This window comes from Hipposideros armiger, unplaced genomic scaffold (assembly GCF_001890085.2).
Source record: "Hipposideros armiger isolate ML-2016 unplaced genomic scaffold, ASM189008v1 scaffold_581, whole genome shotgun sequence".
Classification (NCBI taxonomy): domain Eukaryota; kingdom Metazoa; phylum Chordata; class Mammalia; order Chiroptera; family Hipposideridae; genus Hipposideros; species Hipposideros armiger.
The window spans coordinates 1,165,629-1,188,522 of record NW_017731931.1 but is presented as its reverse complement, the minus strand read 5'-3'; the positions used below and the strand labels follow the sequence as shown (position 1 = coordinate 1,188,522).

General features: G+C 36.3%; 1 protein-coding gene across 2 annotated transcripts in view; it reads right to left on the bottom strand.

The window, feature by feature from the left end:
* Positions 1–2,453: 2,453 nt before the first annotated feature.
* Positions 2,454–22,894, bottom strand: part of CEPT1 (choline/ethanolamine phosphotransferase 1) — a 37,821-nt gene continuing 17,380 nt past the window's right edge. Inside the window, exons 5-9 of one of the 2 annotated variants that reach the window (XM_019624157.1) lie at positions 11,225–11,309; positions 5,223–5,354; positions 4,595–4,753; positions 3,955–4,080; positions 2,454–3,338 (exon numbers count right to left, since the gene is read on the bottom strand). In XM_019624157.1, coding sequence (XP_019479702.1) covers positions 3,219–3,338; positions 3,955–4,080; positions 4,595–4,753; positions 5,223–5,354; positions 11,225–11,309 — 622 coding nt within the window. In that variant the 3' untranslated portion in view covers positions 2,454–3,218. Of the gene's footprint in view, positions 3,339–3,954; positions 4,081–4,594; positions 4,754–5,222; positions 5,355–11,224; positions 11,310–16,556; positions 16,642–22,894 lie in introns of both variants that reach the window. The other variant, XM_019624158.1, reaches the window with a different exon arrangement.

The window sequence follows — 22,894 nt, the reverse complement described above, 5'->3', positions numbered from 1 at the left end:
GAAAGATTGCTAGTCAGAATGAAACGTGCAGTCTAGGGTAACTCAAGGGTAGGAATTTCAGGGAGCAGGAGCCAGTGAAGAATGCCACATGGCTTCCATAAGTAGGTCTGTCTACCCATCACTTCCAGTTTGGAACCTTCGGTTTAGACATCCTACTTCCTACTCTGTGATTTTGGGAAGCCCAGTTCAACTCTAGCTGAAGGTGGAGGGAATCCCTGCATCGACATTTTTCCCTTTGAGAAAACAGAATCATAACCTTGAGTCCAAAGGAGCTTAGTAGTCACCTAGTCCCTCTTCCCTCTACCAATAGCTTCTGTTTAAACACTGTAAGGGACAGGAAACTTTTAGGAGCACCCTGTCTTTCAAGAATTCTTTAAAAAAAAAAATTTTTATTGGGGAATTGGGGGAGGGGAACAATGTTGGGGAATCAGGGAAGGAAAATAGACAAGTTGCTGTCCTTTTGTTCTTCAGTCTAGTTGTGGAGGACGTCGCTTCACTGGCCCATGTTGGTATTATCATTGCGCTCTTCCCGGGTGAGGGAGTCACTCGTTGGCCATTAGACGGCTGCTCATGGCAGCTCACACCGGCTGCCGGCCGCCCCCACACAGTAGCTCATGGCAGCCCACTGCAGCAGGGACTGCAGCCTATGCCGTCACCTCACGGCAGCCCAACTCCAGGTCGAGCTGTTGTTCACCATCTTAGCTGTAGAGGGCAGTGTCACTGGCCCTCATGTGGGATCTGAACTGGGGGCCCTGCTGCTCAGAGGTGGCGTCCCAAGCCAACTTTTAATCAATGCACCACTCGGCCAGCCCTAAAAAAAAAATTCTATAGTCTACCTTTTAATATGTGTATGGAAGTGTGGCCCTCAGAGGCCCCTGAATTCTATACAAAGAACGCAAATGTTTTAGGAGGGTGAGACAGGCCCAAGGTTACCCAATTAAATTAAAGCCATGCAATTTGATTCTGGGGGCACAGAGACCTACTGCACAGGGCAGATGTCCCACTGTCGACATGCTAACCACAACTACGCTGCAACTCTTCATAGCTTCTAAGAGTCATTGCATCTTTTTAGGTAGTTTATGGCAGTGTTTCCTAAAGCTAGTTGTACCTCAAAAGGTTCTAGAACAATGACTGGAATCCTGGGAAGCTTATGGAAATACTTTCTGAGGCCCCACCCCAAACCTACCAAATCATCTCGAGATAGGACTTGGGAACCTGTATTTTTAAAGCTTCTTAAAGTGATTTTGATACCTAACCAGGTATATGATGACAAGACGAATCACAGCAAGCTGGGATTCACTATAACCGTATCCTTACTCTGGTGCCGGCCATATCAGGAGCGGAAAGGACACACCAATTAACTAAGTGTTTTCCAGATTCCATTTGTGCTGAAAAAGATTCTAGCATCTCGGTGTATAGCGTTTGCCCACTAAAACCTAATACGGGATAGGAGAGAACACTGGACCAGGATTCAGAAGATCTGGATTCCAGTCTCCATTCAGAAAAGTCCCAGCCTTTTTAGACCTCAATTTCCACTGTAAGTATTAACCATCTGCTCTGTCTCCTGTAATGATCACATCAGACAGCAGATGTAATTGTGCCAAATAGACTTATCCTTCATTCTTTTTCCACTTTGTACTAGCTTTCAAACTTGATCTGCCCTAGCAATTCCTGTACGTACTTCTCCACCTACCCCAGATGCTAGAGAAGGTGCTAGCAAGCAAAGGTAATGAAAGATTTCACTTCCTGCTATAGTCTAGCAAAGAATTAAAGGTTTCACTGTAATGGCTAAACCAGATTACATGGGACTGATGAAACCACACAGTGCAAGAAAGAATTCTAGCTGCCAGGCAAGGCAATACAGCTATTGTTTATCCATGATTCTGGAAACAGGGCATAAATAAAAACCAGTAACAAGATACTTCATTTTAGCCAACAGTTGAAGCATTTTCTGCTGTCTCCCTCTTCTGGGGAGCAACTGAACTATCTATATACAATGAAAACACATCTGGTTTATAGTTACTGAAGACACTTGGTTCTCATTTCAAACTACAGTACAGTATGTCTTCACTTAACATCATCAGTAGGTTCTGCAACTTTAAGCAAAACAACGCATAAGGAAACCAGTTTTACCACAGGCTGATTGATATAAACAAGAGTAAGTTCCTATGGCATCTCGTCAATGTTATAATGAAATGACATTATCCAAGGACCTGCTGTATAGACAGAGTAGCCAGAAAAGGAGAGTACAGACTTTCAATGATTTCCCCAGAGAGGCCCTGGCTTCTCTTATTGAAAACTGGGGGAAGGGTTTGAGATTCCTAAAAGACTCATCTCAAGGGTGACAGCTACAACAAAAATAATTATCAAGAGGGAAAATGAATGTAGCTTTCCTATGTTTTAAGTTATACAGTTTATATAAAACAGAAAGGTCAAAGGACACATAGCAACAATGCAGCTGACCGAGTTTTCTTATTTATTAAAGAATAAATTTTGCTTAAAGTTTTAAAACTGACATTAAAACCTAGTTTATCTTTCCACTGAATAAAATTGAGAAAAAGGCTGGCTTTCAGATCATATATTTATTTAAAAAAATAAAATGGATCGACAAAATTACCACATTATTCTGCATGCTAACAGGATTTCCCAGCCCGTGAGAGATACATTTCTTGAGCAATAAAAAAATGACTTCCTTGACAAGGTAAAGATAGGAAGCCTTTCAATTCAAATTCACGGTGTTTATCACTAGTTCCACCTCATAAGCTAGTGGGATATATCTGTGCCACAAGCCGAGCTCCTTAGTAAAGAAAGCTTGAGAAGACACTAAACAAGGATGTCACTAAAAGATGACGATGTGTTAAAATTATAAAGCAACCATCTTTTGGCCTGTAAATATTCGACATTAGAAATCTCCACCACTGGGGATCTGCGCCCCATAACGATTTTATTCTGGATGAATCCAGGATAATTACAAACACATGGCATTTTTTTCCTGCATGCTTTCTTGGGCCAAATCCTGTATGACATGTACAATTTCTAGGATGGGACTTGAAATTCCCATTCTCACACAGGACAGTGTTACCAATAACAAAGAATAAAAGTTATACAACATTGATTATTATAAATTATATTTGTTCTTGTCTGCCCCATTCTCCTTAATGTGTTCCGATTCTTTTCTGCAGAAAACATGAGTTTCCTACATCACACCAATTATGTCATTAATGATGATTAGAATGCGCTGTAGAGGCCTTGATTCTGAAGACATGTATGTGCAGGTGAGACGCAATCTGGTTGCAGACACTAACACAGTAGCGAATCAAATCAAACAAAGAGAAGACCTGGAAAGAACAGAGACCATTAGATTCTCAGGACCTGCTAAGGTCCTCCCTAAGCTTCCTGAAAATGACTTTCTCCTCTTAGATTCACCCTCACGCCCTATTTAATAACTCAATATCCTCATTAATTTTTCCTTTATATCAAGGATCAACAAACTCTTTCTTAGAGACACAGTAAATATTTTAGGCTTTGTGGACCATACTATCTTTGTCACAACTGCTCAACTCTTGCAGTGTAGCATGAAGGCAGCCATAGCTGAACATAAATGAATGGCCATGGCTATCTCCCAATAAAACTTTATTTATAAAAACAGGACACTGGTTCACAAGGTGTAGTTCGCCAACTCCTGCTTTACAGTTAGCAATATGGAATTTATAAGCCCTGATGCAGGCAGAACTAATAATAATGCAAGAAAAAAAAATGGCTCAAAGATGAAGCTCATGGAGCTGTCACTAAGTCCCATAAATGTGGTTTTCTGACATTCCAAATTATGACAATGTTTGTAATTGTATTATATATTACATAATATATATTATCTCTCTCAGGCAGGACTGGCCCACTGAAACATCAAAACAAGCAGCCTCCACATCATAAAATAGGACACAGTATAATACTTACCAGTGCAATCCAAAGTACAATATATTCATCAATAAAGCTGTTAAAATATTGGTCCAGAAACAAAAGTGCCGGGCCTATGAATGCTGTGTCATGCAAATGCATTTCACTTTTAGTCATGTGTGCCACCTATGAATAAAAGAGAATCAGTGATGTGCGCATTGCCATATTAGAGCAATTGAGAGCTACACAGTATGTCAGTATTGTGCTCAAACAGCACATTTCAAGAATTTTTTTAGCAATATCTGTTGAATTTCCCAAACTAAAACACCAACAACATGAAGCGCATGAGAAAGCTATTACACCAAAGGGATGTACCATGTCAGCTAAGTGCCCAAAAGATGCTTTTCCACAAGGCGCCTAATTTGAGTGCATGGACTGAGACTGCAGAATATAGATAAACGAGATAACCAAATTAAATCATGGACAGAGAGAGTTGTATAGATTTATGGGGCTTCTGATAATCTCATATTGTAGCTTCACAGAAGAGTAAAAACAGCTCCCATGTTGATGTCAAGACATTTTGATTGGAGGACAGCAAACTCTAGAACTGCGCAGGAAGGTATGGGATGAAAACTACGGCCATAAAACCAAAATAAGTCAAAAATTAAACACAAAAAAAAAGCCCAACTTTCATGCTTACCACAAGCTTGTTGGTGATTTTAGCAGATACAAAACCAAATGTCAGTATATAAAGACAGGGGTGCTTTTCAAAAAGCTGGACTGCTGACTTCTTGTAGATCATTACAGCTAATGCAATCACTGATCCAATATGGAGAAAAGGAGAAAGGACACTTGTTCCCTGTACAGAGTAAAAAGGAGAGGAATTAACGGTAATAAGTGCTGAACAGGTGCCACATGGGTCTGCTACACCGCAGATCAAACTCAAACTTTTAAGAACCTCATGGTGCTGGACAGCCAACAGTTTCTAATCGGAGCCAGACAGCTACTGAAAAGCAGCGGCCTGGATTGGTTAGGCAGACTGAGGATTTTACTTTGAAGAGGCAGGTTTTTTACAAAGCAGTTCATACATTTTTTTAAAAATGTAAGTGTAAAACAGTGTGTGCACCTGTGTGCATGCATCACAAAAATAAATATGCATATATGAGCATATAAATGTATGCATGTATACATAAAACTGAAGTTTTGGATATTATTTTTTTAAGACTATGGGGAAACTTCAAATCAAGTGATTTTAAACAATTCAAATGAAAAACAAAGCAACCACAAAACCAAGTCCTAGCATAAACAATCATTGGATATATACTTACTGCTATCGTTGATCCATTTTTTCCAACACCACCTGTGAAGATTACACGGAAGTAATTCGTACAGGAAAATATGGTCCCTGCTACAGTACAAAGTGCAGGAAAAATTTTCACTTGGATATTCAGCACTGGAATCTTAAATTAGAGAGAAAGAACAATTAAAATATATACAAGTTGAAATAAGAAACCAGAACAGTCAAATATTTGATTCATATTCTGGTATGTTCTCCATTCCCTCCAGTTTAATACATACGGAAATTAATGGAAGCTTCTCTCTCCTTTCCATTATAAGCAATATAACGTCTCAAGAAATAAGGCTATACAGAATTAATCTCACTCTGAAATCAATCCTTAAAAAAAAATAAATAAGTGATCCAACTTTATTAATTTGTGTCATAAGCTAAGTGAGGCTCACCTAATATCCCAAGAGTGGCAACAGTGAGCCAGGCTACTTCGCCTGGCGTTTTTATACAAGAAGTGTACTTTGCCTTTTTTCTTTGTACATTTTTTAACTCTGCCTCTACATCTGTAATTTGTTACTAACTGTTATGAGAGAGAAAGCGTGGCGTATAAATAAAAGACTAAAAATATTTCTTCCAACTAGATTGGAAGAAATCGGTAAAGAATGGAAGACAAAAGTTCCTTTTAGAAGAGCTCCCAACTCCAAATATGTTAAGATACAGGCAGCTGGTGAAGGCAGAGGGCAACTAAGAAGGAATTCACAGGCAGGGGAGAAAACAACTCAGGTACATCCTTAGCAGGAACTGACAACTCTACAACTGCGTATCCAAATTTTTAATATACATATTTACTTTTCAGAATAAGTAAATAATATATTTTTATAGTATACTGAAAATGATTGATTTACCTCAAATAATGGGCACTGAAATCATCTTACAAGCACAAATCCATGTTTGAAATAAAATACACTTGACTTAAAATTTTAAAATCATTAAGATCCTCTCCCTTTTTACATCTCTCCTTTAGCTTTCCTTAAGTCTCAAATTTTGTCCCATATGGTTTGAAAAGAAAGCAACAGTAAAATGATAGAGTTTAATAATGACTATAAAGAAATAAATGATGACAGCAACAAGATTCCAAAAGCTCACAAAGGTTTAACAGGCAATGAGCTCTTACAATGAAAGCATTTTAATTAGGAGTATTTATACTTTTCAGGGCTGCCATCTGCCTACATTTTGAAATCAAATAGGAAATAGGAAATTTCCCACTTTTAGTATGCATAAAACCCCAGTAAGATTGGTAGAGACATAAATATTCATGTTTATTTCTTCAAAATTCTCAAGAACTCTGTTTACACAACTCTATGACCTCTTGCAAAACTGCAGCTGTGAAAAAAAATGGAAATCAACTGTTCAAATTTCAAGTTGTACTGGGGCAGTGTTTCAGTTTCTAAAATGAAATAGGGCAACTTAAAAATCAAGCGCGGAACTTTATGGAGCACCCTAAATGGTTGTCATCCTTCCCTAACTGATCTCCAAACCCTACAGCCCAAATCAAAACTTTTCAATAAAAGAGAAAATCAACACCATGGTTGCTTTGAACTCCGAGAGATTTTTCTGCTGTAGCTCAGAAAACTAGAAATACTACAATCTAAATTTGATGCACCTGGCTGAAATTCAATATGCTGGCTGGTGTCTTTTTCCTTCCAGAGACAAAAGACCTGTCTGACAAAGAGGGGAAATACTACACTCCCTCAGATTTCAAAAGGAGCAAAGCATTAATCCATTACACGGGCATGCCTGTATTTAGGCCAGGGTACAGCCTGAAGGAGTGCCAACTCTGGCGCAGAGGTAATCTATGCCACAACTAAACTGAATAGCATCACAAGTGTATTTAAAATCTGTAAAATGCTTTAGGATCGTGGAAATTGTTGCCCTTTTAAAGAGAGACTAAACAAACAGATAAAAGCCAGGCAAATTAGTAAATGGCTTGGACCACCAAGCAAGCAAGCAAGTACAGACACAGAAGCAAAGTATCATATTCTCAGGACCCTCTTCACTTCTGTCACATAGGATAGCTATATATTCCAAAGCATAAACTCCTGAGTGTAGACTTTTGATTTTTATATTCTCTCTAGAGCTCTGCTGGTTGTAGGTGCTCGATACATACTTGTCGAACGAAGATCTCACTTTCTCTTACTCTCTGTAGAATTACCGTTTTGAGAGAGTATAAAGACACGTCTTGCTGCCACATTAAGAAGGAAAAAGGTAGTTAGCTACTAGAAGATCTAAGGTAGAGAGAGATGTGGGGTCAGAGGAGTCCCCAAGCCTCACCAGGTGACCCCTTAATAATCGGCACCAAAGGCCCACTTACAGAAAGCACTTAGCAGTGTTGCCAGGTTCACCTCACACCCAATGGAAGGAGGGTGGGCACACTCTGCCTTTCCCAGTCTTTCTCTTTCTGTCCTGGAACTCGTCCAAGGTGGCCAGAGTGCATCCAGCCACTCTATAAAACAGCCAGAAAGCTATATGAAAACACCTTCAACTCAGACCTACCCAGTAGTCTTTGGGAAGAATAAGAACTCCCTTGGGTCATGGTTTCTGCCCTACAGACAGGAGAAACCCTCTGGATTCATGCCAGGAAATTATGCATCCTAATAATATCAATCTAACGTAACTCATTTTCTAAAAGGTTAGAAATGGGAAAAAGACCCTTAATCCTCTGATTTATCAGATTATAAATGACCCATAGTTTGGTTTAATAGTTTGGGTTAATGCAGAATATCAGTTACTAAGCTGTTAGACTAATTTTCTTCTGGGCATAATAAAATGTTTTTATAGGCTTTGTAAACTTCAACAGAAATAGAAAGTATCATTTTGAGGTTACTTTCTTCCAAAGAATGTGGGAATATACCTATTTGTTTTTGATGTATGTGAAGTCTATCAAAATACAATGTAACAATAATTACAGTGTTTACCAAATGGTTAAGAAAAATCACCACATCTGAATTATTTAAAAGAGCACTTCTTAAGTCTTAGTTTAAGAATGAAATACAAATAAATTACATTACCTAATAAGTCTTCAGTTCTGTCTAATGAATAAGGTGTTTCATGGTTTAATACACATTTTTTCAACTACAACATTTAAAAGAATGTCAATAAAAGTAACCATTGTCTGTGGGTCTCTTTACAAGTAATGATATTCTCCTTTTGTTTTTTTAAGATCTATCTGATAGATAGAAGATAGCTCCAAGACATTCTGAAAGGATATATTCTTTTGGAAAAGCAATACACAAAAATGTATTGTTTTGTTTTTTTGCAATATATAAAGCATGCCACTGACTTTTGTGCATGAAAATCCATTCTTTCATTTAAAAAAAATGTATACAAAAAATACCCAACCAAACCAACAAAAACTATAACCTTTGGTAAAAACTCATTTCTTCGAAGAAAAAAAAAAGGAGCAGGAAACAGGTAATACATATGCGGTAGATAAATCACTTACCTTTGCAAAATAGCTGATCTTCTGGAATCAGCTTTATGAAGACATTTGTACTGTTTTTGATTGTTTTTTACTATAAATTTGTTTTCTAAATATCAGTAAAAGCTTTTTAATGAGAATTTGGAAAGCAATTTCCATTTTATGCCTTCAACCTCAGAAGAGATGAAAATTTCTGGACCCTAAATAAATATCATCTCTCCATTTTGGCACATAATTAAGTGGAAGCACTACATGTAGTAATCTTTCCTGAACTAACACATTACAATTCAAAACAGCATATTCAGCAATAAGCCGATAGGTACAAGAAAAAAAGAAAAATAGTGGTCTGAGGTCAAGGTCAATTTTGGGAACCTATTAGGGATTGCTCAAAGAACACAGAATATTTCTGTAAGCCTCCAAATAGCACCAGGGATGTCAAGTCCTGCCCTTTTCATGATGGTAACAGTAGGACCAGTGATGCTAATAAGAGGGGCCCAGGAATCTGTTTTCCTGCTGCAGCCTCACCTCACTAATCCTGGAATTGCACTGCTGGGTTTGGGAACTGGATCTGAAAATCCCTCAGATTACTTTTTAAAACATGCAATAAAAAAAAAAGGATAATTATATTATCTTATCAATAAAGACAGGACAAAATATTTGGCCCTTTTAAAAGTAAAAGAGTTTCACCTGTTATATGTACATATACAGGTTGTGGATAAATCCTAAAAAAAAAAAAAAAAAAGGCAACAAGTATACCTGAAACAAATTTACTACCAGGCAACATCTAAAAAATAAGGATATGTGTGTGGCCTACGTGTGTACATAACTTCAGTTACAACAATTATGTAGTTCCATACTGATAAGGATAATTAGGAATCTATACCTGGTGTGGACTTGTTTTTGGATGATCAAGCCAGAAGTCCCCTTTTCTTTTTGTTATTGGTATGCTGAAACTATGGTAACTTATGTTTAAGATATTCAAAGTAATCTTGGAGGGGGATAGATTTTGGTATAAAACACAAAACCTATTCAAATAATAAATACAGTCAAGAGATATAAAAAATTTAAGTGGGGGTAGGCTTTAAGATCTAGTTTTAGGAAAAGAAAAACTTCCTCTATAGCTCAAATGTTTAAAAAATGTCGTTATAGAACTACTGGGTTATCAGAAAAGTCATGACGCATTTTTGCAACAGAAAAACATAGAAAAAATACATCATGAGTTTTCCGACAACCTAGTATTTTACCTAGCAGAGAGCAAAAGTTAATAAAATTCACTAGTGAAATCTATAGACCTCAGATTTCACTAGAATCTATCTCAGATTTCCTTAGAGACCATATTGGCTTTTGAGACTAATCTGCAGGAAAGATGTGAATCTGAATATTACATACATGACTGAATGGTTTTAGAATTTTCCTGGCTGACCATGGATAATTTTTATTCCTTCCTCTCCCTCCTCACAACCCTGTTCTCCCAACCAGAGGCATTAAACAATTTCTGGTAAGAAATACTTAGGAAAGTGTGTTAATTATACTTCTTCAAGTAACTAACTCACCATCATAAAGTGACTTAGGTAAGGGGAAACTCTTGCTCAGTAAATTCCCCTTATACCTTAAAATTAATCTGATTTTTAAGAGTTATGTTTGGTTAGGAATAGTAAGTCTTTTTCGTAATATCACACCAAACAGATTACAAATACTACATTCTGAATGGGTGGTAGTAGCCGTCAGGAACTAGAGGGGCCAGGGAGTACTAATACTTTGACTCAGATCAGGAAGGATACTTTCCAACTGTAGCAAATTTTATTGAGGGCTTATTATTTGATAGGCACTGTTCTAAGTGCCTTACACGTATCTACTCATTTAATCCACAAAATAACCTTGTTATCCTCAGTTTACAGAGGAGAAAACTAAGCCACAGAGAGTTGAATAAACAGATGAAGTTCGCAGGCAGTAGAGGCTGGAGCCAACTCCGGCAGTCTGGCTTGTAAGTCTGTGTGCTTGGTCTCCATATTATATGTATTACATTCCCTCTTTCAGAAGCTTGTGGGAAAGAATCTGTGATTGTACGAGTGACTATTTTTCAGGTCGGGTTGAAAATCAGGTACAAGTTTGTTAAAACAATCCTATGGCACTGTTTTCAGTAGGCATTTGTCCTGTTTTGAGAACAGAGTTCATTTACTACCCCAAATGTGTTTTTCAGCTTTAAGCATATCACAAAAAAACTTGAAGACTCACAGGATTCAGAAAGAGAATAAAAGATCTGATTTAATCTTGTCATTACTTGATACACTACCTCCTGTTTCCTCAGCTGTAAAACAAGATGACAAAGAATAATTCCGACAGCCTTCAAACATAGCCCTGGAATGCACCTAACATACCACATGATTCAAGTAGTAAAATTCACCAGGCCCTAAAGAGGTGTTTGTGGCCTGTTGTGGCTGTGACTTTTTGTTTTCAAAAAGAATAAAATAATTTTACACATCATTCTTTAACTGGATCATCCTATATTAGAAACAAGCAAAAGACAACATGCATTACATGGGATACACAACGTGAACAATTACCATCGATTGCCAAAAAGGTGGTCCTCCAATCACTGCCAGCAAATGCATGATTATTATGAAGATTTGCACTTCAGTCACATCAATTCTGATTAGGTACAAAAAGCCAAAAAAGCAGAATTACTCAAAACAATTTCAAGTTAATTACTTGCAAGCTTAGCAGCATTCCTCTATCATGCACAATAGAAAAAAAAAATCTCAAATATTGAGGAAAGGGGAAAAGGAGGTGTCAAAACTTTGTTATGAGCAAAACCAAATAACATCCAGAGCCTTTTCATTTAATTTGATGAATTTCACAGAGCAATAAAAACCCCTCCTCTTTCCAAAGGAAATTTCTGACTCATTGAAGTTGGGCTGAAACTATAGCGTTACCTTTCCCACCAAAAAAGAAAAATAAAAAGGTGTGTGTGTGTGTGTGTGTATTAAATTTTGAGCGTCAAGCAGAGGATTTCATTGCACTGCAATATATATAGGAGATCTTGAAATAAGTGCTTTGTAGTATCCAATGGAAGAAACAGTGAGCTTTCACTAAGTAACAGAAGTCACAGACAACTTGCAACACTTAACTGCCCTTTAGATACATTCATTTAATGCCTTCTATGGTGTGGGTGTGAAAAAAGTTTCACCCAATGCTCAAATTCTCATGCTTATTAGGTCAACTACCCTAAGATTTCTGGAAAGAAGATACTGAAAGCAGTCAAAAATTAGCTTTAAGGTTGCTGAAAATGATCTTACAGTCAAGAAGAGACAAACCTGGCACAAAAACAGGGCAGTAGAAATTAGAAGTCTGAAAGTCTGGAAAAAAAGAATGCGGGCAAAAAGATTGAGGAGCAAAGCATAAAACTGCGTTTCCTTCTGCAGACTAGTGCTGTATAAAATCTTGAGACTATTCATCTCAGATGACTGGATCCAAATGTCTTTTAAGAATTTATCCTACAGATATGCTTGCACAAAATGTTTGTACAAGGTTATTTATTACAGCTTTTTTTATGAGCAAAAATTTTAAATTATCCCTCAATGAGGGAGTAACAGTTATAGAAATTATGGTAGTTCCACACAGTGGAATATTTGGTAGCTTTTTAAAAATGAGTGGGGTGGTTCCCTACATTGTGATATAGAAAAATATCAAAGATATATTAGGTAAAAAAAAAAAAAAGTTCCAGAATGTGTATATGCTACCTTTGTATAAAAATGAAAAATAATATTCTATTTTGATTGTTGCCATTAATTACATAACAAATTTCTAGACGGACACATTACAAACTACGACCAGTGGCTACCTATTGGAGAGGACAGTGTGGGAACTGGACAGCTGGGTGGTGAGGACGGGAAGGAGGCTGTTACTGCATACCTTTTTTATAATGTCAGTTTTTAAACAAAGTGAATAATTTATTTATTAAGAAAGTACATGAAAAAAACTCAGTCTAAGAAAAGTAGCTATCAACAATAGCAAGGAGGATCGATTCCCAGAGAACAGAACCCCCATTTTTAAAACTGATACTGAAAACAGACAATCTATAATGTGAGCTTAAGATAGGTATGCTCTCACGCCCATAATAAATAACGAAGGTTGAAATCAGTCTCTCACAACTAAAAAAAATTGATCTGTTAGCTCAAGAATGTTTTTTAAAATAGAAGCTTATTAAGCTGCAAACGTATAGTGATGTCGTTATGTTGCTATACACATTTCCTGGAAAAAGCTGGACTGAGTTAGGCTATAAAGAATCTGTAGAGCTGACCTGATGAGTGGTGTTGCCAATAGGGGAAATTACACTCAGTAGCAGGCTCAGGAGGCTGAGCAGGTGTCAGAGACGATCGACTCTGTCTTGGGTGGAGGAGGGCAGACATCTTACAACATTTTGCTGGACATATGAAGTAGCCTTTTGGGAGGGGAAGGGCCAGAAGTATAGAATTACAAAATAAAAATGGAGGGAACCTCATGCAATTAATCTTTGTACCTTGGGTAAATGTAAAAGAGAACAGGAAACATGAAAGATCTTTTCAAAGCCCCACATTGGGATACCTAACAAATGCTTCAGGTCTGAATTCCAACAAGACTCAGTGTCTAACTGCGGGATGTCAAGGGATTTTAACTGGCATTCTGTACAGTTGATAAGCATGTTAGTCATCTTGCCCCAGAAGTTTTTATGTCTTTCCCCTCTAATATCAGAAATAAGACAATTTAATCTCTTTCTTCTAGATGTGACATATGCATTTCAAAGATATACTTTGCATACATAAATGTTTTGTTAAACTATACACAGTGAATATGACTGTGCTGTAATCTGGGTTGGCTACTCGCTTGGTTAACACAGAATATACACCAGGGCTGAATTCAAAATGTCACAGAAACCCTGATTTGTACTATTTGTCTTGTGAGATATTCTTTAAAAAGAAGTTTGTTTAAAAAGTCACTGAAGGTGTCTGGAGTCCTATTCAAGGATTAGATTGCAATTAACTACAGATTTGCAATTATTTGTAAATGGATCTGAAATACTAGGGAACTTATGTGTAATCAGAATTCAGAATTCATTATATACTTTACTAGAAATACCATGGTGGGTGGGGTGAAGACTGGTAGGCTGGAATAAAGATTAGCCTAGAAATTTAATATACTGTCTTTCAGTATTTTACTTTCTACCCTTAATAAGGGGCAAATTAGGCATGCAAGCTTACATTAATGTTAAGTAACATTACCCATATAGCTGAGTGATATAATTATGAGTATTTTAAATTCAAGTGTTATCTACAGAGAAAGTCTAAGTATCTATTTTTGAGATAAACTGAATTATTTAAAACAGCATTATCTACCACATGTATGACCATATGGATTTTTAGATTATTGGAGAAGACGTAAACAAACAAAAAACCCCAACCCATCTAGTGACTTTACAAAAAAAAAAAATAGCCTAAGGCTACAATAGAACAAGTCCCCTAAGAGGAATTAAAGTTTAGGTTTCAAATTTAAGGGGCAGCCTATCTTTATCATCTTTGGAAAGAGAAGAATTAGGAGAGTCCTCTCACCTTATTTAGTAATAATACTGCAGTTAATAAAGGGATCACAGACATATTCTTCCTCTCAAATTAGCACAATCAATTCCGGAACAAATCTGGAAACTACTGGGAGTTCCTAACATAGGTCTTAACATTAATATAGTAATAATGATAATGAATAGTTATTATATGCCAGGTAATGTAGCTATTATTAGCACATTACATTTTTTGACTCTTAATCTTCACAACCATCCCAGGAAGGTAGGACTTTTCCCACCGTTTTGTAAATGAGGAAACGTAGTCAGGTAGGTTAAGGAACCTTTCCAAGGGCCCATTACAGAGATAATATGTGGCAGAGCCTTGAAGGAAACGGAGTGTGGTTCCTACACAGCGCTAACCAAACTCCTCATTTTTAGTCTACTAGTCAACAGGAACAAACATTTATCATATGTTTTTAACTTGCTATCACTAAGATGTCTGTCTGTTTCAGGACGTTTCTTCTCATATTCTAACACAAGTTTCCCTAACATGGTAGAATACAATAGGCAACAGCTGTCATAGGAAGTTTAGATGCTGATAAATTAATGTGGAAACAAATTAGAAATAACCACTCTTTCTGAAGCTTTCCCCCCCGCCCCGAACTTTGTTTATAAAAAAAAAGTACATCTGGCAATTTCATTTCAATGACCAAACCAGTTAAAGCGACAAATATTAAAAGCAAAAGAATAATCCTGCAAGTTAGCAGCAACTGGTAAAAGTGAAGACACTGTATCTGGAGAAAAAAACATTTTTCATGTTAAAATTAAAATGCATTAGTTTCTAGAAACATTTTAGTAGGAAGGGCTCTGTAAATACAGGGTGCTTGCTATCATAGACAAACAAGGTGAAAGTAAATAATACAGTCAATCTCCTATTAATTTCATTAAGAATATTGGAGCAAAGGACCTTTGGTGAATCTATAATTAATAATACATGAGCTATCAAAAATTATAAATCTAGACAACTGCAGTGAGCATAAAGCTTTAGGTCTTTGGAGCAAGTACCAGAAGACAGGTTAACAGTAAAGACGTGCTAAAGAATGACTCGTCCTGAACTATGCATATTTTTCTACCCTAGAAAGGAATTCCACAAATAATCATATAAATACAATGTAAATGCAACTGAAAATGGCTTTAGTTTTGCTCCTAAAAGATGCCTATAGTATTCTCAGTATTCTCCACATTCCAAGTTTATTTGGATAAAAAGATGTAGAATATCCTTCACTATTAATTTGTCCCCAAAGTCATCATCACTGCCATTGAATAACTGGATTTACGATGCTGCAAGACCGTTCAGAAAGAACTCTGCTACCAGAGACTCACTATTTGTGTCACATTATTGTAGCATTTGGGGGCATGGGGACTCAATGTAGGAAACCTAATGTAGCCTTGGATTGCTAGAATGATCTGTTAGGTGTCCATATAAACAGTTCCCCAACACTCCCTGACCTGCAAAATTAACAGAATTTAGGTTCTATTTTTCTTGTAAATAAACCTTTTTAGTATGAAAAGGTTTATTTACAAGAAAAGTGTGAAGGATTCTGGGCTATTCTATTGAGAAAACATTTCCTAATGAGTCAGAAGGTCAAAATTATACTTCTAATATAAGAATATTACTCAGTGTTAAGGAAATGTATGTTTACTAAACACAAACAAACAAACCTGAAAAAGGACAGTATTCAAAAGATGACTACAGTAACATGAAAGCAAAGGATACTTAGTTTTAAAAGTACAGCTAAGAGTGAAAAACAGTAAACAAAACAAACAGAAGTGAGAATAGCTTCTAGCAATAATTTTCTTAAAAACCAAGATCATTGAAAATAGAAGCAAAAGAACTAGTACTACATTGCTTAAAGGATATGCTGAAGAAGTTAACAGAATAAACAGAATCTTTCCTACATTACTATAAAAAGTCCTCTCAACTGACCTAAGGAAAACTCTGCTTGCTTTATTGTTTTTAAAATATAAATACCAAAAAAATTCTATTTAATGGTGGAAAGGTGTTTGTTTTAAAAATATTACATAGAATAAAAATGATATTAGGTACAGTACAGTAAATGGGAGCACTGTTTTTTAGCATCAAATCACCAGAAATATTATTTTTCAAAATTTTTTGGTTAATAGGGTGGATTTTTATTGCCCTATTATATATTAAAATTATTTTTCTAATAACCTATTTGTCTGTGAAATACCACCAGGAAGACTTTTGATTGTTTGATTTTTAATTACTCTGTGCATGACAAAGGTGCTGTCTTGAGTTCACACCATTGTTCAGTGGACAGCATTAATATTCTAGCAGTTACCGTGACGTTCCAGAACCAAGGTCCCAGGGTTCCTGTGAGAAGCTGGCTTATTATAATTAGGATCTGGGACTCTGTAACATCGAATCTATGCATAAGGAAACAAACATTTCAAAATAACTTTACTCAGAGCTTTAGCTAAAGAGCCCTACTAAAACAGGTAACAAAAATACAGAGGATGCCCAAAAAATGTCTACACATTTTAAGAAAGGAAAACTGTATTAAAATTATAATAATAAATATAGGTAACAAAAGATGAATACAAGTCACGGTCGACTTCTGCAATTACAAGAGGTGCTCAAAGTGGTTACCATCAGCATCCAGACACTTCTGATTACAGCGAACTACTGCTTGAGCAACGTTGACAAAAAGTGTCCACTTGTATACATTTTTTTGGCACCCCCCCAAAAAATATATAGGTTTAAAAGGTAGCATTCTTCTTATAAAGACAGCTAAAGATTCAATGATACAATTTACACAATATGAACACTATCTTATGCATACATGTATATTTCTTACCCAAATCAAAATGGTACAAAAGCTTAAAAATGAAAACTGTAATACACTAAATAAATGACTTGTAAATTGGCAGCCGGAAACACTAGAACTAAAAATACAGTCAATTCTCAATTACCCAGGAATGGTGAAAAGTATTTGTCAAATAATCACACTGTGTGTGTGATACGGGTCCCTTCAGTGCCAGAACCTATCCAGACTGCCCTGCAGATAGGAACACTTCCCAGAAGCCCCAATGTACAGTCTTCTATGTGTTTGAAAAACCATTAAAATCTCGAACCTTTTCACTCACTGCCCACACCTCGTCATGCACCTCATCATCCTCTGCTATCTCAATAACATTAGCACATGTATGTGGAAAGCACAAATGGGGAAGTGTGACTTTTTTGGATATGTTTAGAGCAAAAATCTAATTGGCCGTTTCGTTGTCCCATTTCCTGATAATCTCTCTAGTCCAGAGTCTTATCCCATTTCCTTTTTTCTCTTCCCTTAATGCCACACCAGCATTATAATGCTCTACTATATTGGATTAGTTTATTAGTGGTAAAAATAAGTAAAACATCCAATTCAATCATTAAGAAAGTTTTGGAACACAGATGGTGACAAAAAAAAAGATTAGAGGTTTAGAACAGGCTTTAAATAAAACTGACATAATCAAAATTAAGCACTGAGGAACGCTAATGATAGAAAGAGGTCCACAATTTTACCTGATGATCTCAGAGTCCAAACTGCACTCTAGGTTTTACATTAATACAAACAGTTCTTTCAGGATAGTATCTATAATAATTTGATAAAATTAAAATGGGCAGAGTCCAAAGGAATGAATCATCGCTGAGAAAAAACTACACAGGAAAATAGTAACTAAAAGGAAAATCTCTGGTGTTTAATAATTCATGTGATAAGTCTTAAACATTTATAGGTATGCAGATTCTATATAGGCTTTCAACAGGAAGTTTCCTCATTCCTAATCCACAGAAAGTGGATTGATTATACATTAACAGGCAACAGTTTTTAATTACTACGAGATCTTTGAATACTTATTCTTTAGAGGTTATCTTGGATAACAAGCTGAACCGGATTTCTCAGACTACCAACCAGTAGAACACATAGACTATTAACCTTTTTCATTCAACTACAGAAAAGAAAAAAAAAAGTCAGGCAGTTATTTACTTACATAAAACTAAATGGTTGGTGGCAGGGTTTTTAGCTAATGCAAATGTGAAACCTTAGAAGCATGACTTGAAAAATGTAATAAAGTGAAGATAAATACTCTGCCTGCCATAGTTATAAAATAATAAGTACACTAGAAGTAACGTCTGTAAAATTAATTGACTCACAGAAGGAACCTTAGACATCACCTAATCTAAAACTCTATTTTACCCATTAGGGAAATGAGGCCATGAAAGTTATGGACCTTGACCAAGCTAATACACAGAAAGATAATTTGAAGATAACACTTGAGGCAAGATATGCTGGCCTGAGTTCAATTTAATATCATTTCTTTCTTTTTTTCCTCCTGAAAAGATAACTTTAGAGTATTCTTTTTCTGAAGTGATAATTTAAGTAAGAGCTCTGTTTTTCATATTGTGCAAGATTTTTCTAAGGCCCAAGTTTTGTATAAATATAGTTTATTAGAAGTTGTTTAGGGTTTCTGAGCATTTATTAAAATGATTCTATACAGACATCTAGAAGTTATATACATAAAAATACCTAGATACGGAAGGTTTAGGCCTTAAAAGAGGAAATGTGAGCTCTTCCACTTAATATAATCCATAAACATTTAAAGGACTACTTTACAAGTGCTTACAAATGAGCTTCAACTCATAATTCTTATCTGCTTCACTGACCCAATCCTTCTACAAAGTTCTAGCCTCTAAAGCCCATTTGCCTGCCCAGTCTTTCATGTCCAGGCGAATAAAAACCCTAAAGGGCTAAGCTGGATCAGGCAGGGTCCCAATGAGCAGCACTCATCTCCATCAGAGCTCTGGTTGCTCAGTGCAGCAGCACTGCCAGGGCACAGGTCAGTCTAGATGTGACAGGTACTAATATTCTCTGCGTAAGGCAGCTTTCAGTTGTGATCAGAGCAAAGTGCTAGAAGACATAACTCATAATTTCAGGGAGGATGTATCCAAATCGCATTGGCTTTCTCATAATACCTGGCTTAGAATGGAAATCAATTAGTTATGGGTTAATTAAATTACTATGCCTATTTTTGTTCAAGATACTAAGAGCAAATTTAAGAGCAACTAAAAATACTGACATTAGGAGACTAAGAAAAAAAAAGTAAAATTTCTTATTTGGCAAATATACTATTTTATAAGGTCATTTAACATACATGAATTTATTTTATATAAAAAAAGAAATCCTCACGATTTTTTTCACTCATGTGTGCAAACATCAAAATAAAACAATTAAAATGTTTTAAAATTCCTAAGGTGTCTAAGGTTGCTTTCTCTTTCTTTTCAGTAAGAAAAAGATTTTTAAAAATTTCTTTACTCAAATTACATTTGAGAATTGACCTTGTTCTTTCCTAATTAAACAAAATAAAATTGGGGCTTTCTCCTCCCCTCCACGCATACAACTTTACTTCAATATTTACCCAATTAAACATGTGCCTATTCTATCTGATCTTGAAAACTACGTCAAATCCAAAATGGCATTTTTAACACTTCTTTAGGAATATCGATATTACTTCATATGCCTCCATTAAATTGGTATTTTGATAAACATCGCCTTAAATGTAAAGCTCTTGCAGCATATTTCTATGACTGTTATAGCTTGCTTTTAATTAAAAAAATAAATTCAGTGTTGTTTTAATGTGAATGTAGGATTTCAGAAAATTGTATACAATTTTCCAAATCAAAACCAATCCCTCATAATACTAATACGTACTTAATTTAAATTGAGATGTTAAATGCAAACTGGCCTCAGTATTTCTGTTTTTTCACACCTTTATAAGGTAGCGCTAGTCTCCGTGGGAGAGGGTCTGTCTATCAAGTCTCCCCTGCCTATTACCCTAAGCTCTTTTATTACTGCATTTTTAGCAGTCTCGCTCCATAAATCATCCCCTCTTTCCTCCCACTATTTTTCCCCCAGATGTCTTCAATCTCTTCTCTAGTCAATTTCTGTTGTATGCTCGAAATACAAAACCCTCATTCAAGTCCATGTTCTCTCCTCTAACCGATGCCTCGCTCCTTCCCATCACAGCCACACATTTTGTAAGTAACCTGTGCTGTGTGCTTATTTATTCCATCCACTTTTTACCCCATAGAATTTGGCTGCAACCCCACCACTCGAGAGAAACCACTCTGAGGGCCTCCTACTGCCAAATTCAACGTACAATTTTCTGCCCTCATTTTGAGTCTTGGCAGCGTTCAGTATTATCTTTTGAAATTTATCCCTCTTCTGGCTTTTCATTCCATTATGCCTCCTCCTACTCTGGCAGTTCAATAATTTTAATGGGCTTCTTTCTAGGCTTGCTCTCTATGTTTTCTGCTTTTCTCATTCTGCCTGGCTATCTTAAAATCCCTCACATACGCGTACAAGTTTTAGATAGAATTCTCCCTTCAAATGGGTTCCTCTTCCTGTAGTGCTTTTCTCACCTTCCATCCAACCACCTAAGGAGGGGAACTGGGAGGCATTCCAGTCTCTGCTCTCTCATTCATTCTCCATATCCAAATAGAGACCATGTACCATAGTTTCAACCTCTTAAGTCCCTCTCCAACCTATCCCTGTCTCTTTAATAGCACTGTCACTGTGCTACAGTTCACATTTCATCATTCCTCACATTAATTATGCTGATGCCTCCTAAGGGGTCTCTTTACTTCTGTCACAGCCCACTCCAATTCGCTCTCCAAAATGTTGTCAGACTAACCTTTCTGAAAGGTACTTCTGTCATTTCCCTGTTCTAGGTCCTGCAAAGGTTCCCTACAGATTCAGGATAAAAGCCCAAATTTTCGGGAGGACACAGATGCCCTGGATTTTCTGGATTGTCACCGACCTATCTCCTGCCACTCCCACACAGGCATCTTATGGTCTATCAGTATGGAACGGCTTGTAGTTCTGCAAGACCCTATTTCACCAAAAGAACACACCACCAGGGGAATTCTAAGCCTGGCAAATAGAAAGCTGTGACAGCAAATCACTCCTACAAAACACCATCTATTTACTCTTCCACTGCTTCCATGGTTTTCTCTTTCCTTCCTTCAGTTCCCACACCATATGGTTGGTGCTGATTTACTTGAAAGGGAAAAAAGAATAAATTAGGGCTAGATGATCAATAAGCCTTCAAAGCAAGAGCCTGAAAGCTATCTCTGAGATAATAACCAAAGAAACAAAAACTCTGTGAAATCCAGGTATTACGAATTCTATCTTTGAAAACAGTAACATAACTAAAAATTAAAACTGAATTAGGGAAAACCAAGTGATCTTAGAAGTCTATTATATTTTGTGGTTTTGCTTAATGCAGAAAAAAACTTTGAAAATATTATGGAGATGAAGTAAAGGCTACAAAAACAATACTGAGGAAGAACATCTGCACATAGTATTTTCAATTCCTGCTTTTTAAAAAATGTTAGAAATCTTCAATATTTCCTGAACGTTGGTCATTTTATAAACTGCTGATGAATACTCAGGTATATAACTTTCAATTGGATGCTCATGTTCACTATTGTCACTTATAATCAGCATAACACCTTAAAATGGGCCTTAAATATGTTCTCTAAGCACCTTTATTTTCAAATTACTCTGAGATAAGTCCCTTAGTTAACATCACAAGTATTAATAACTATTCAGTTACTGTCATAAATTAAGAACATCCTAAATCCTATTATACTTAAGTAGGTTTAGGAAAAATCATCTGAACGGAACTTGTAGGGAACATTTGAATTGCTACGCATTCTGGCTTTTTCAAAGCCAAGAAAACCAAGTTTATTAGGGCTCTAAAATTTTTAACTCCATTAATAATTCACCTTAATTAGAGACTAGGTTAAGGTGTTTCCTACCATTTGCCATCAGAGATTTTTTACTTTGACATTTCATGAAGTATTCAGTCTTTTTTTTCAAGTTTTTTTCTCTTTTAATCCTACACCATAAAAAAAATAAAAGACAAACTTGAGTAATGTAAATAGAATCTGTGACAATTAAACACCATTTGATGATCCTTAACCTGTTCCAAGACTGATTTACTCATTAATATTTAGGGAAAAGTACTGATCACCAGGTTGGAACTATTCATTTTGAAGTCTGGAAGGATGATTTATTTAATTCTTTGGTATTTTGTTGGCAGTAATAATCTATGTGATGTGCTCATGTTACTGAATTATCGAGAGCTTAGATTTTTGTTGATTCATAAATAAAACAATGTGAAAAGAATAAAATCTAATTAAGCTATGGTATTTAGAGATGAGAGCTACTCTTTGCTCTCATAAACTTATCTTTTCTTTCCTGAAAATGAATTTTAATATGACAAAATAAAACAGAGTTAAATTGAATAACAATAAGAAAAAGAAAAGTAAATTTGCCTGATGGAAACACAAGTGTGTATGAGTGAGGAGGGGCTACTGCTTTTCACATTACTTTAAAAATACTGGTTGGTACGTGAGCCGCTGTGAGTGGCCGGCCATCCAATGGCCGGCGAGCGACTGCCTCACCCAGAAAGAGCGCAATGATAATACCAACATGGGCCAGTGAAGCGACGTCCTCCACAATTAGACTGAAGAACAAAAGGACAGCAACTTGTCTGTTCCCCTTCCCCGACTCCCCAATGCTGTTCCCTTCCCCCAGTACCCCAATAAAAAATCTTAAATAAACAAATAAATAAAAAT